General features: G+C 50.7%; 1 protein-coding gene across 5 annotated transcripts in view; it reads left to right on the forward strand.

Annotated features, from left to right (window-relative positions):
* The window catches only part of SYNJ2 (synaptojanin 2), a 102,678-nt gene that overhangs the window by 61,169 nt on the left and 29,501 nt on the right, over positions 1-12,008 (forward strand). For all 5 annotated transcript variants that reach the window (XM_084777531.1, XM_084777532.1, XM_084777534.1 and 2 more), the window contains exons 6-11: positions 4,953-5,014; positions 6,476-6,572; positions 8,785-8,957; positions 10,508-10,589; positions 11,209-11,358; positions 11,580-11,745. In XM_084777531.1, coding sequence (XP_084633657.1) covers positions 4,953-5,014; positions 6,476-6,572; positions 8,785-8,957; positions 10,508-10,589; positions 11,209-11,358; positions 11,580-11,745 — 730 coding nt within the window. The remainder of the gene's footprint in view (positions 1-4,952; positions 5,015-6,475; positions 6,573-8,784; positions 8,958-10,507; positions 10,590-11,208; positions 11,359-11,579; positions 11,746-12,008) is intronic.

Consider the following 12,008-nt stretch of genomic DNA (forward strand, 5'->3'; position numbering starts at 1 on the left):
CGGAGTGTATAACACGCTCTGTTGTCTAAATTTAGAATAGTTTTCTTTTTCCCCCTCTACTGACAATCAAACCCAGGGCTTCCCACAGGCGGGACAGGAACTGGACCATTGAGCCACACCCCTGCCTCAAACTTGGAAGCCTCTCAGCACTGCTGGGACTCCTGTGTCACTGGCAGTCACTCTCTTTTCAGCTGCAACTCAGGCCCCAGAAGGTCTCAGAGACTTCCTGTCTCTGCAGGCTTGGATCCAGGAGTCGGTCCTGAAGCATCTTGCTCGTGATGTACCTGAGCCCTACCCATCTCTTACATTCCCTAGGGCAGCTCCTTTTATGGCCATGGACGTCTGAAAAAGGTGCTTCCAACTTGTTTTCCTCTCAATTTGTGTTTTCCTTCAGAAACATCTTGAGCTCTGTGTGTGGAGACACACACGTCAAGTGATCGCAGTATACAAAGGAGTCCGGGAGGCTGTGTTATATTCACGCAGCACTTAGCAGCTTCAATATTGGCCATGACAATTTTAGAACAATAAAAGGATTTGAAAATTTGTCCAACCCTCCTAACTCTATATCCCCTTTCCTGGACCCTTGAGAGAGAGGCTGCCCTCCCTCCAGGTTCTACTGTGGGGTGGAGAGTGTCCTGATGAATAGAACTTCATTCCTCGTGTCAGGCTACCATCGCCTGCCTGGGTCTCCAGGATGCTGAGGCAAGCCTCTCTCTCCTCACCAGGATCTCTTGTAGCTCTTGGGTTTATGGTTCCATGCCTGCTTTGGGTCATCTTCAGCATCTTCCTGTTCTTTCACTGCTCTTTGGTCTGATTGCTAGGGTTCAGGGTTCTGGTCTCCTTCATCTAAAGCACAAGCCCTGGCTTGTTGGTCATTTCCCTGTGTAAGTTAACTTTGGGCCCCAGTGCTCTGGACACAGCCGCCTGACCTGCCATGGTGTGGCTGTGCCTCTCAGGGACACGGAGCCGGATGCAGACAGCTACTTTACCCTTTCAGGTTCCTAACCCTTGTCCTTTGGAAAAGCCTCAGTGTTGTCTCCAAACACACACAGGGTTAAAAGGCTGGCGTTTGTAAGGCTCTGCTGGGATTTGCTGGCTTTTGGACCTAATACCTGTATTTATATTCTAAACGCCATCCATCATCTACGAAAGATTATATCATCTTCAGAGAGGAGGGGCAGCTCTACGTGGTCCCATAGCAACTACCAGGCTAAGAGTTAGTTCTGGTTGTCTTCACACACACACACACACACACACACACACACACACACACACACACACACAGACACACACACTAGTATTGGCATTAGACTGTCCTAACATAATCATCCTGATTACAGTTTGCTCTTGTCTTTTTCCATTTCCAGTTTTGCCCTCTCTTCTTGTCCCCACATGTATGCCACACGTGAGTCTAGCCTTTGCTTTGACATTCACGTGAGGGGCCGTGTGCAGGAAAGATGCATGCTAGATTAGTGTCCCTCATCTATGTTTTGTCTCTTCTCTCTCAAACACTCGTTCTTGGGGACAGATATGTTCTGGGGAATGGTATGGATCCTAGATTGCAGTGCCGAGCCTTCCTGGGGGCTGTCCTAAGGAATGTGAGCCCTGTAAGGGCTGGGGAGAGGGGCTGGGGAGAGACAAGATCAAGATGCCTTGTCTGTAGGAAGTCATGGGCAAGATGCCCTCAGTACAAACTCTAGATCTCTCTAGTCTACATAACCCGCCCCCCGCCATGTACATGTAATAAGTCTGTCTGTTCCAGGCAGACAGCTGTGCAGTTTATAATAACCTTGGTAAGAATTTAACCTTTAGAGCTCAAGGCTTTTCTGGCGGAGCTGGTGATGGAATGGATATATTATTCCTTCTGCAGTCTCAGGATTGTCACCTCTGTAACTGGTGGCACAGACACATGTATGCCACACGTGAGTCTAGCCTTTGCTTTGACGTTCACGTGAGGGGTCGTGTGCAGGAGAGATGCATGCTAGATTAGTGTCCCTCGTCTATGTTTTGTCTCTTCTCTCTCAAACACTCGTTCTTGGGGACAGTTTCTTGGGAAAGTGGTGGTGCTGGTGCCTCTGTGTGCTTGTTTCACTCCACTATAGGGAAACGTGGTGGCTCATGGCACAGAAATGTCTGGGATAAATCTTTGAAGGGAAGGTCCTCCCTGTTGAAATGAACTAAATCCAAGGGTGAAATTAGGCTCTGTAACGGGTGCTGTGGGGCTGGTGAGCCCAACAGAAGAAAACAACTTCATGTTTGCCCCAATCACTGGAGCAACTGAGGTTACAAGGTTATCTATTAGGAGTTCTGGGCATCCCACTTGGTAACAATCATGCATTTTAAAGAAGTTTTTATCTTTGTTAAGCCCTAGTTTACTGTTCTATAAAGCGGGATTAACAATACCTGCCTCATGCGGTTATAGAGAGGATTAAAAATCAGAATGCACACTAGAAGTTAGCATAGTGTATAGACCCCACCGTGCTCAAAATGGTAGCTGCTGTTCCTAATACAAGTAAATGGAGACCTATGCAAGGCATGCTGGGAAGTGTGGCTCCGTGTACTTAAGCAGGCAAGAGTTCTCTGACCTTCTCAAGGATTCAGCTGTAGCTGAGGAACACAGAGACAGTGTCTTTGGCTGTTTCTCTTCTGTTCAGGCTTGAAAGGAAGTCTGACATCCTGGGCACACTGATGGAGCATTTTCTGTGTACACTGGACATCTGGGATCAGATGTAGCCCTTGTCTTCAAGGAGCAAGGGACAGGCACGTGACAGTGTTCCACGAACAGAGCTGTGACAGAGAAAGGATGAGATCTGAGAAGCAGCTCTTGGGAGGGGCAGATGGCCCAGGGTGGGTGGAAGGTCGACCACTCAGAGGTCTAGAAGGGGCCCCTCAGTATTTTTGTCCAGATTGACTTGAGGATTGAAATCACTCAGGCAAGCGAGGCAACCTGGCAGAGGAACGAACAGCAGGCACATTGTTGTGGCCCTTGAGGTTTGTGTCCAGGGAGTAGCACAAGTTTAGTGCTTGGGATCCCAGGTGTGAGCGGTTTTTGAGGTCTGGAGCTGATTTATACCAGTTGCCTACTCTGGTCAGCTCTGCCATCATGGCCTCAGGACACAGCTGGAAAGAGCTATGCCATGGTCAGCGGGTAAAACCAGTAGAGCCATTGTTGTCACGTGCTAGACCACGGTCTTACTGCACTTCAGAGTGAAGCACAGGCAAACAGAGACCCCCAGCTCCTGAAGTGAGCGTGTTGCTACCCTCTGCGTGGAAGCAGCGCTTACTGCAAAGCCCAGAGATGTTGCTCATGATCACCAGGACTCTTGGGTGCAAGTCGAACCTCTGCTGTGACCCCCAGAAGGTGTTCTTGGGACTTGGACTATAAACTCCAGTTGTGTTAAGCTATGGGGTTAAACTAATAGCTCTAGGGCTCAGGCGAGGATCCTTAGTCCTTTAGCCAGAAGGGGAGGCTGAGGTGGGAGGAGGAGAAGGGGAAACTAAAAAAAGCAGCGCAGAGCCAGTGGAGATTCCATTCTGCCGATTGCAGCTCCTTCCCTCGGCCTGTTTGACGCACCTACAGTGGGAGTGGGTGATGCCGGAAAGACAGTGTGCTACATACAGTGTCAGAGTGGCCAGAGGTGGAAGAAAGGATAGCGGAAGTGGAGAGGATGGAGTCAGGACTGAGGAATCCAGACTAACAGCTCTCATTCCTACCCCAAAGCTCTTGCTCCCTTTAAAAAATGGAGGGCATCGACCCGAAGCCATGATGCCCAAAGCCCCGGAGTCCCCTGCAGCTCTGCAGCCGCAAGTTGCTTTTTTCCCTGACGTGCCCTCACATACTTTCTCAGCCAGAGCAAAAGGCAGGAAATGAGTCAAAGCCCATGCTGCCAAACCACGATGGGTGTGCGTGTCAGAATCAGCTGGAGGCTCCTGAAACTCACATTCCCGGCCCCGCCCCCCAGAAATATGGCTCAGCAGATCTGATCTGGGCTCACAGCTCAGCATCTCTAACTTGTCTCGAGGGATCACGGAGCACACTTTGAAACCTACTGGCCTGACTCAGATTCTTTGCGCCTCCTACCCTGGCCACTCCTGCTGGGGCAGTGTCCTCAATGTCCCTGTGTTCCCAAGAATGGGTTCCTTGTTTGCACTGATGTTAGATTAGCCATAGCGATATGACTGGAAAGTTCTGCCCGTCCTGTTCCACTCTGTGGGCTGTGCCGTGCTGTGCTCTCTCTTACTGTTGGCTGTTGCCGCTGCCCTGGCTTTCTACCTGTGGCCCATGTTCCCTGATATGGCAGAGCGAGCACAAATAGAGACGGTTTTCATGGTACAGTACGGAGTCGTTGGTCCCAGTGAGTCTCTACTGTATCAACCAACGTTATGCAGATTTGCTGGGAACTTCTCACCGTTTCTGGGTCTTCCTGCTGCGGCTATAGCTAGCTGAGAATCGCCTAGGTTAGGGGCTCGGTCTTCTCACTTTGTTCCTGATTTGGATACCCAGTGACATGTTGACTCAGCAATGGATGACCTAGGTGACACGTCTGTAGCAGAGAGCTCTAGAGTCTGGGCCTGGACACTGTGGTGCTGTCCACTGTGCCTTCAGGCACCATTTAGCTGTGGCTGAGGCTCCTGGAGATAAGCAGACCTGTCTAGTACAGGAGCGTGCCCGGATGGCTTCCTTCAGGAAGAGCAGAAGTAGAAGAATTTTGTTGGCATGGTCTGTACTACTGTTAAGGACCTTGCAGATGCACAGCCAGACTTGGGGATACCCTTACAAGGTTGGGAGCACTGTTATCAGAGTCAAGGGTGTCCGGCCCGCCTTTACAGGGAGTGAGGCACAGCATAGAGATGGCTGGGCGGGTGCCACCTGCAGCCTGGCTGTAGAGAGTGAGGAAGTCTTCACCTTGGCTCAGTGAGCGTCATCGCATCCTTCTGTTCTGTCTCTGTAGGTCGGCTCCCATCATCTGAGACTGCACAGAGGCCTAGAGGCCAATGCCCCTGCCTTTGAACGGTAAGGACCGTTAGGTACCATCCAAGGCCTTCCACCTGCCATTGCCATGGCAGGGCGAGGAGCAGGGAGAAGCGAATCCCAATCCTGAATCAAATCTGACCCTTACTTTGGTATGTTACGCAAGAAAGGAGTTCATAAAGTGGGATTTCTGCTTGCGCTCAGGTCTCCTTGAGAATTAACTCATCACTGTGCAAGTCATCTTGTAATTATTTTATCTTATCAGTTTCTTCTTAGATTGAAGATTCACCAATTACTCTTGATTAATAAGGGACAATTTGAATTACAGGGAATCAGTGCCGTTTCTGCTTAAAAGTGTAACATATTAAGTTTTTAAAAGTATAGAAAGGTGTAAAATAAAAAAAAAATGTACACTCCCAAGTCCCCCTCAGATTTTACCCATTATCAATTATTTATGTATCCTAGATAAAAGCTTTGGCATATGCATTTCATCTTAAAAGCCCTCATCAGACTAAAAATAGTTCTTTATGAACTTAAAAATAATTGTGTGTCTGTGTGTGTGTGTGAGAGAGAGAGAGAAAATAAGTTGGAGAAACTTGGAAAAGAGAAAAATGTTGAAAGAAGAAAAACAAGTTTAACATTCCACCCACTTTTCATAGTGCAGTGAATATTTTTCCATTCTATTTTTCTATATGTACATGGAAAAAAATTCTATATTTATGTAACAAAAAACATACAGAAAATTTTCAGTATTAAGTTCCATTTACATATATGATTTTTTTCATTGCATTTTCCTATTTTTTTTTTAAATCACTATATTGAAACATTTCTAAAATTAAAATTCTGAAGGCACTTTTGCCAGGCAGAGTGGCTGATGCCCGTAAGTCCCAGCATTTGAGAGTGGAGGCTGGGAAATCCAGTGCTCGAGGCTAACCTTGGGTACATAGTGGATTTGAGACCAGCCTGGGCTGTGTGAGACCCAAGGCTAGAAAACATGTGATGAAGATTAAGTGCTGGGGCCTCCCAGTGATACCGGGAGGTAAAATGTGTGCTGCGTGTTTGTGACACCATCCAATTTGGGCTTCACAGTGCAATGCGGCACCCCGGAGGCAGCTGGCCTCTGAGGTAGAGGTCGAAGCTCATCCCCGAGTGGTTCTAATTGGGAAAAGGAGGGGGCCCCAAGGGAAAGAAGCTATTCATAAAAGTTGGAGGGATGTGTTCTAGGTAATACTTTGTAGAAAAGCCAGCGTAGCCTCATCTCAAACTCTCACGTCCCTGATACTATTCCTGCCCAAAGCCTTCCAGCCAGCCAGCCTGTGCTGACTTGCTTGGAGCCAGTGGGTTTTAGATGACCAGTGATGGCAGCCAGGAGAGTGGGGTTTTCTCCCCTGTACACCTGGGACTCAGGACATGGCTGGTCCTGGGCCTCCAGTGCGGAGCTGCAGGTGCATGCCACCTGGCCTGGCTGCCGTGGAGTCACTGCCAACCCTGATTCCGTTACAGGCACATGGTTCTTCTAAAAGAGCAGTACGGCAAGCAGGTGGTCGTGAACCTGCTGGGCAGCCGAGGTGGTGAGGAGGTGCTCAACAGGGCCTTCAAGGTAAGGCTCACCCTGCTCTACAGCCAGGGGTGGGTGGGGAGGATCCAGAGGTGGGGCCTACTCATGTGGTAGGGCCTTGAGACTCAGTCCTGCTCATGTCAGTACTGAGGGCAGAGAGTGACCTGTGTAGGTTTTGGGATCCCAGCACTAGGTGACTTGAGCTCTTAATACTTTTTAGTTTCTGTGAGCTAAGGGATGGGACAATTTGTTCAATCTCTAAACAGAATTGCTTCACCAAGTTTCACGTAGGCAGAGAGGGCCCCCCATCCCCCCCTGAGGAGCTGCCATCCAGGCCAGAACAGAACGGAAAGCCTAGTGTTGTCCTGACACCTCAGAAGGCCCCACCTGCTAGCACCCAGGGCATTTGTGCTGTTCTGAGCCTCGCTCTTCAAAGCAGACCCTTGGAGGATTCTTTTTGCCTGGATCTCCTTCAAGGCTTATGGTCATGTTTGGGCTGCCGGAGAGGCTGCATGCCAGCTCTTGGCAGGCTTCTTTTGGTTCCTGAGTGCCCAGTTCCAAGCAGAGTGGATCTCCACAGGGTGAGGAAGCAGCAGTTCCCCACTCTAGACGCTTGGCCACAGAACCCATGAGCTGGCAGTCTTGTGTAGAAGGTTCGGTCAACTGAGGCAGTCTTTCCACCCTGCCTGAGCTCCATGGCCTCTGCTTATAGGGAAAGGGGCTCTCTGGTTGTTTGACACTCAAAGAAGTAAGTCCCTTATGGAGACACCTTATAAGGTCACCTTGGTAGGGATGTGACCTCTGTGGCTTCCACTGACACCCTGACCTCTGACCCCTAACGCCTGGCTGGAGGGAGCCAAATCCGACTGGAGTGCCCATTTCTCTCTACACGCATGGAGCAGGAGCTCGCCGGTTGCCAGTTTTCTTTGGCCAGACTTGCTTTTCCTGTTTAGTTTGTTGCTATGAGCAACAAGCTCAAGAAATATCTCCTCCCACTTCTCTTGGCAGAGATGCTGACTGCTTATTTTAAGGAAGGTGGGGTGGGTGAAGAAAACCAATCTCAATCTCCCTCTTTCCAATAATGACAACAACAACAACAAAACTCCAGATCTTTCAAGCTGGAACTATAAAGAGGACACTCTCAGCCCCTCCCCCGGGGTCAGCAGTGCCCTGGCGCTGAAGCGAAGGATACCCAAAGCACAGAGATGTCCTAGGAGTTGAGGATGGATCCTAAGCAGGTAGAACTAACTCTCTTCTTGGAGATCTCGGCCATGGCTCTGCTTAGCAAGCATCTTCTACCAGATGGAGGCCAGTGCCCAGCAGCCAGCCTGGGACTGAGGGCTTTTCGTTCCTACCTGGGCAAGGTGCTGGCCCCAGAGGGTAACACTCAAAGCCATTAGGTTTTTTGGGGGTGTTGGTTTTTGTTTTAATTTAGTTATATGGGCTTCTTTTTCCCAATAGAATTGAAGTAGGCATAATGTGTTAATTTGCCTTCTGGCTGGGGGAGTAATCTAGAGCCTTCCTAGTTCTTTGGTATTCTCAGAGCCTCTGGCTGGGCAGATGCTGGGCTAATACAATGAGGGCCAGAGACATGTAGCCGAGGAAGACAGGCAGCCTGTCTCCTACCGCAGGGTGCTTTGGTGAGCAGGCTTAGGAAGTTTGCCAGGCTAGAGAAAGGGGGAAAAGGTGGGGAAAGGAGACCTTGCTTCTGTGAGGGGTATCCTGACCCATCCATTTCTCTCCGTGTCTCCCACCTTCACTCTGGCTCCTGAGCAGGGCCTGGGTCACATGGGGCAACAGCTCCTCCATCTTGACTTTCATCACTCTACACGTTCTGTTGAGCAGCTCAGTCTGGAGACTCAACTGTTGCTGAGCCCACCCTCCTAGGGCTGGTGCCTAGCTGGATGTGGCTGGTTACCAGGGCAACAGGAGCTAGATTATGAGCTGCCTAACACCTGTTGCTGTTCTTGAGGGCTGGTCACTTGGGGTCCCTGAAGAACAGATCTAGCCTTCCCTCACCTGTGACCCCTGCTGTGGGCTCTTCTGCCCAAGGGGACCTTCTGCCCTTATGCAGGCAAGATGCTCTTTGTACCTGCTCTCCTCTTCCCAGGCTTTTGGCCAGTCTGGTGCACTCTCGTGGGTGACCGCAGTGGCCAAGGCGTTCTAGCCGCAGGAGGGACAGTACAGGCAGCGCCTTCCTTGCTTCCCACTCTTTTCTGTCACTGTGCTCACGCCCTCCCCTTTCCCTTTCCAGAAGCTGCTCTGGGCTTCTTGCCATGCAGGCGACACGCCTATGATAAACTTTGACTTCCATCAGTTTGCCAAAGGAGGGAAGCTAGAGAAATTGGAGAACCTGTTGAGGCCTCAGTTAAAGCTCCACTGGGATGACTTTGGCGTGTTTGCGAAGGGCGAGAATGTAAGTCCACGGTGAGTCTCCCTGGAGCGTCAGACACCTGCTGGGGGAGGAGTCAGAGGCTGTGCCAGCTCTGGGCCCCTTAGGTCGCACACCTCAGTCCAGAGTCATTTCCCTCTCTGGCTGCCTGGCTACAGCTTGTGGTTTCCCAAATCAAAAGCTCTGTGATGTTGGGGTTCTGGGGTCCTGGTCTTCTCTCCTCCCTCTTCTGTAGTCAGAGACATGCTTTTGAATTTAGTGAGAAGATGGGAATGCCTGGTCTTCTGGAAGAAGGCGTGTCTGAACACAAAGGACTGTATTATAGCACTGAGCTCAAAGCCGGGAATGTAGCTCAGTTGGTAGAGTGCCTGCCTACCGTGCATGGAGCCCTGGGTTCGGTCCTGTCCCCCCAGCATCAAGCAAAACTAAAGGTGGCGGTTCATACCTATAACCCCAGCACTTAGGAAGTAGAGGCAGAAGGATTACAAATTTAAGGTCATGTATAGTGAGTCCTAGGCTATCCTGGGCTACCAAGACTGTCTGAGAAACAAAAAACAACCATAAACACAAGCCAACAAACAAAAAACTCTCTTAGCTCACATGACATGAGTTAGCCATGCTGGAACTGAGCCTATGAGGTGAGCTGATACAAAACCACAGGGCCCACAGCACCAGGCTGAGTCACCTGTTCCAAGGAGAGCATAAAGGAAGTCCAGCTTCCTCAAACCACAGCCCATCATCAGAAGGAGAAAATTATATTTATGAAATCACTTCCTCACTAAAACTCCCTGGCACCCAAGCATGTGCTCACTGTATACACACAGTCACTGTCACTCCTCACAGACATATGCAGAGCGCTGAAAACTTTGCACCCAGTAGACTGAGCAAAGGCCACGCTCTGCCTTGTCTCAGCTCTTACTGTGAAAGGTATCTCTTCACTGTTTATTGCTGTGATTTCCGCATTTTTGTGCTTTTCCTGGGGGATGTTTTTGTTTAACCTCAGTGCCAACATGCTGCCTGGCTTTCTGAGCACAAGTTAGCAGGACTGGTCCCTACATGGACACACACTAGATGCCTTCTTTCAGGCAAGGTTCCAGTGCGACTGGTGGAGGGTCCATGTCGGTAAAGCAGCAGTATGCAAGTGCCACTCGACTTACAAGGGTGGTACCGCCTCATAAAACCATTTTATGTTAAACCCCATAAAATTGAAAAACAAAAGCTTGAGTTGCCTCGTCCTGTTTGCCTGCCCGCATATGTTTACCAGTGCGTGTTTCTAAACAAAAACGTGCAAAGCTAGATAATTACCAACCAGCTGATGCAGAGTCAGGCACTCAGGCACTAAGCTTCAGTAGGAGTGACCCTTCGGTATCGGCTGATGGGATATCTGTTCTCGGACCCGCCTGTCACTTCTGCAGTGCGGCTCTCTCAGGATGTGTACTGGGGCTTCTGGTGAGCTACTAGGGAGGAGGCGAGGGGTCCTCTTTTGGGATGAGTTTCCCTGAAACAGACAGACCTAAGTCTTTGGGCTGTAGTTGTTGCTCTTGCAAGCACACCTCATGATCCACCTGTGTCTCCTGGCTCTAAGTTTTCAGAAAGGCACTCTGCGCATGAACTGTCTCGACTGCCTGGGCAGAACCAACACGGTGCAGTGCTTCATTGCTCTTGAGGTGAGCTCCTTGGGCCGGCTGTGGGGCAAGAGTGGTTTTGCTGGGTGGACTTTGCAGTGATAGGTCACATGACAAGGATGTGGAGGGGGAACATTCAGAGTGGTTTCCTTGGTGACTTCCTGCTTGTGGGTCAAGTGACAGGATGTGGAGGGGGAACATTTAGAGTGGTGTCCTTGATGGCTTCCTGCTTGTACCATCATATGCCTTTCCCTGTCACCCCAGACTTTGTGGCCCAAAGGTTGCAGGTGTCCTAAAGAAGCAGCTGTACCCCAGAGGCAAGGCCCTGTGTAACCAGTGAGATAACTGGTCCCCTGAAGCCTGGAGAGGGAATACCCAAGTGCCATTGTAGCCCTAACTGCCCCGCTGACCTCTTACAGCTCCATCTGGCCCACCCTTTGTCCCTCACTGCCTTCTGGCAGTAATGTTGGTTGATCTGACATCAGGCAGTCAAAGAGGGGCTGGGAGTTGGCCTGAGCAAAGGTGGGAGGTCAGGCTGGGAAGGTTTCTTCTGTGCAGCTGGTGCTCCTCATGCGCAGTCTGATGCGTGCGATGCTTGCTTGCAGACACCGGGAGGCTTGCTAGGCACCCCGCAGTAACCGAGGCTTGATCTCTCGACCAGGTCCTTCACTTGCAGCTCGAGAGCCTGGGGCTGAACTCAAAGCCCATCACTGAGCGCTTTGTGGAGTCCTTCAAAGCCATGTGGTCTCTGAATGGGCACGGCCTGAGCAAGGTGTTCACAGGGAGCAGGGCCCTGGAAGGAAAGGCCAAGGTAGGAGGAGGCCGGGGGGTCAGGGGAGGCCAAGGTAGGGGAGGCCAGGGGTCGGGGGAGGCCAGGGGTCAGGGGAGGCCAAGGTAGGGGAGGCCAGGGGTGGGGGGAGGCCAAGGTAGGGGCAGGCCAGGGGATGGGGGGAGGCCGAGGTAGGGGAAGGTTGAGGGAGCAGGAAGAAAAGCCACTTCGATCCCTCTCAGCGAGTGTTTGGGCTCATGTAGGTGGGGAAACTGAAGGATGGAGCCCGATCCATGTCTCGTACCATCCAATCCAACTTCTTCGATGGGGTAAAGCAAGAGGCCATCAAGCTGCTGCTAGTTGGAGATGTCTACAAGGAGGAGTCAACAGACAAAGGAAGGATGCTGCTGGACAACACAGCCCTTCTGGGTAATGGATGCCCACCCTTGCATGGGGCATCCACAGCCTTAGGGTGACAGTGATCCTAGCACACCCGGTCACATGATATAAGATGGAGCTTCTGGTCTGTGGTCCCCTGGTTTGTTCAGTTGACCTAAGAAGCCTGATGTACAATTGTCGCTCAGTATCCACAAAGCACTGGTTCTAGGTTCCCCTGGGTAAACTCCACAGATGCTCATCTCGCAGGGCCCCTCAGAAACCAAGGAAAGAACATTGCTGAGCCCTGTGGTTGG

This window comes from Acomys minous (assembly GCF_964271855.1).
Source record: "Acomys minous genome assembly, chromosome: 3".
Classification (NCBI taxonomy): Eukaryota; Metazoa; Chordata; class Mammalia; order Rodentia; family Muridae; genus Acomys; species Acomys minous.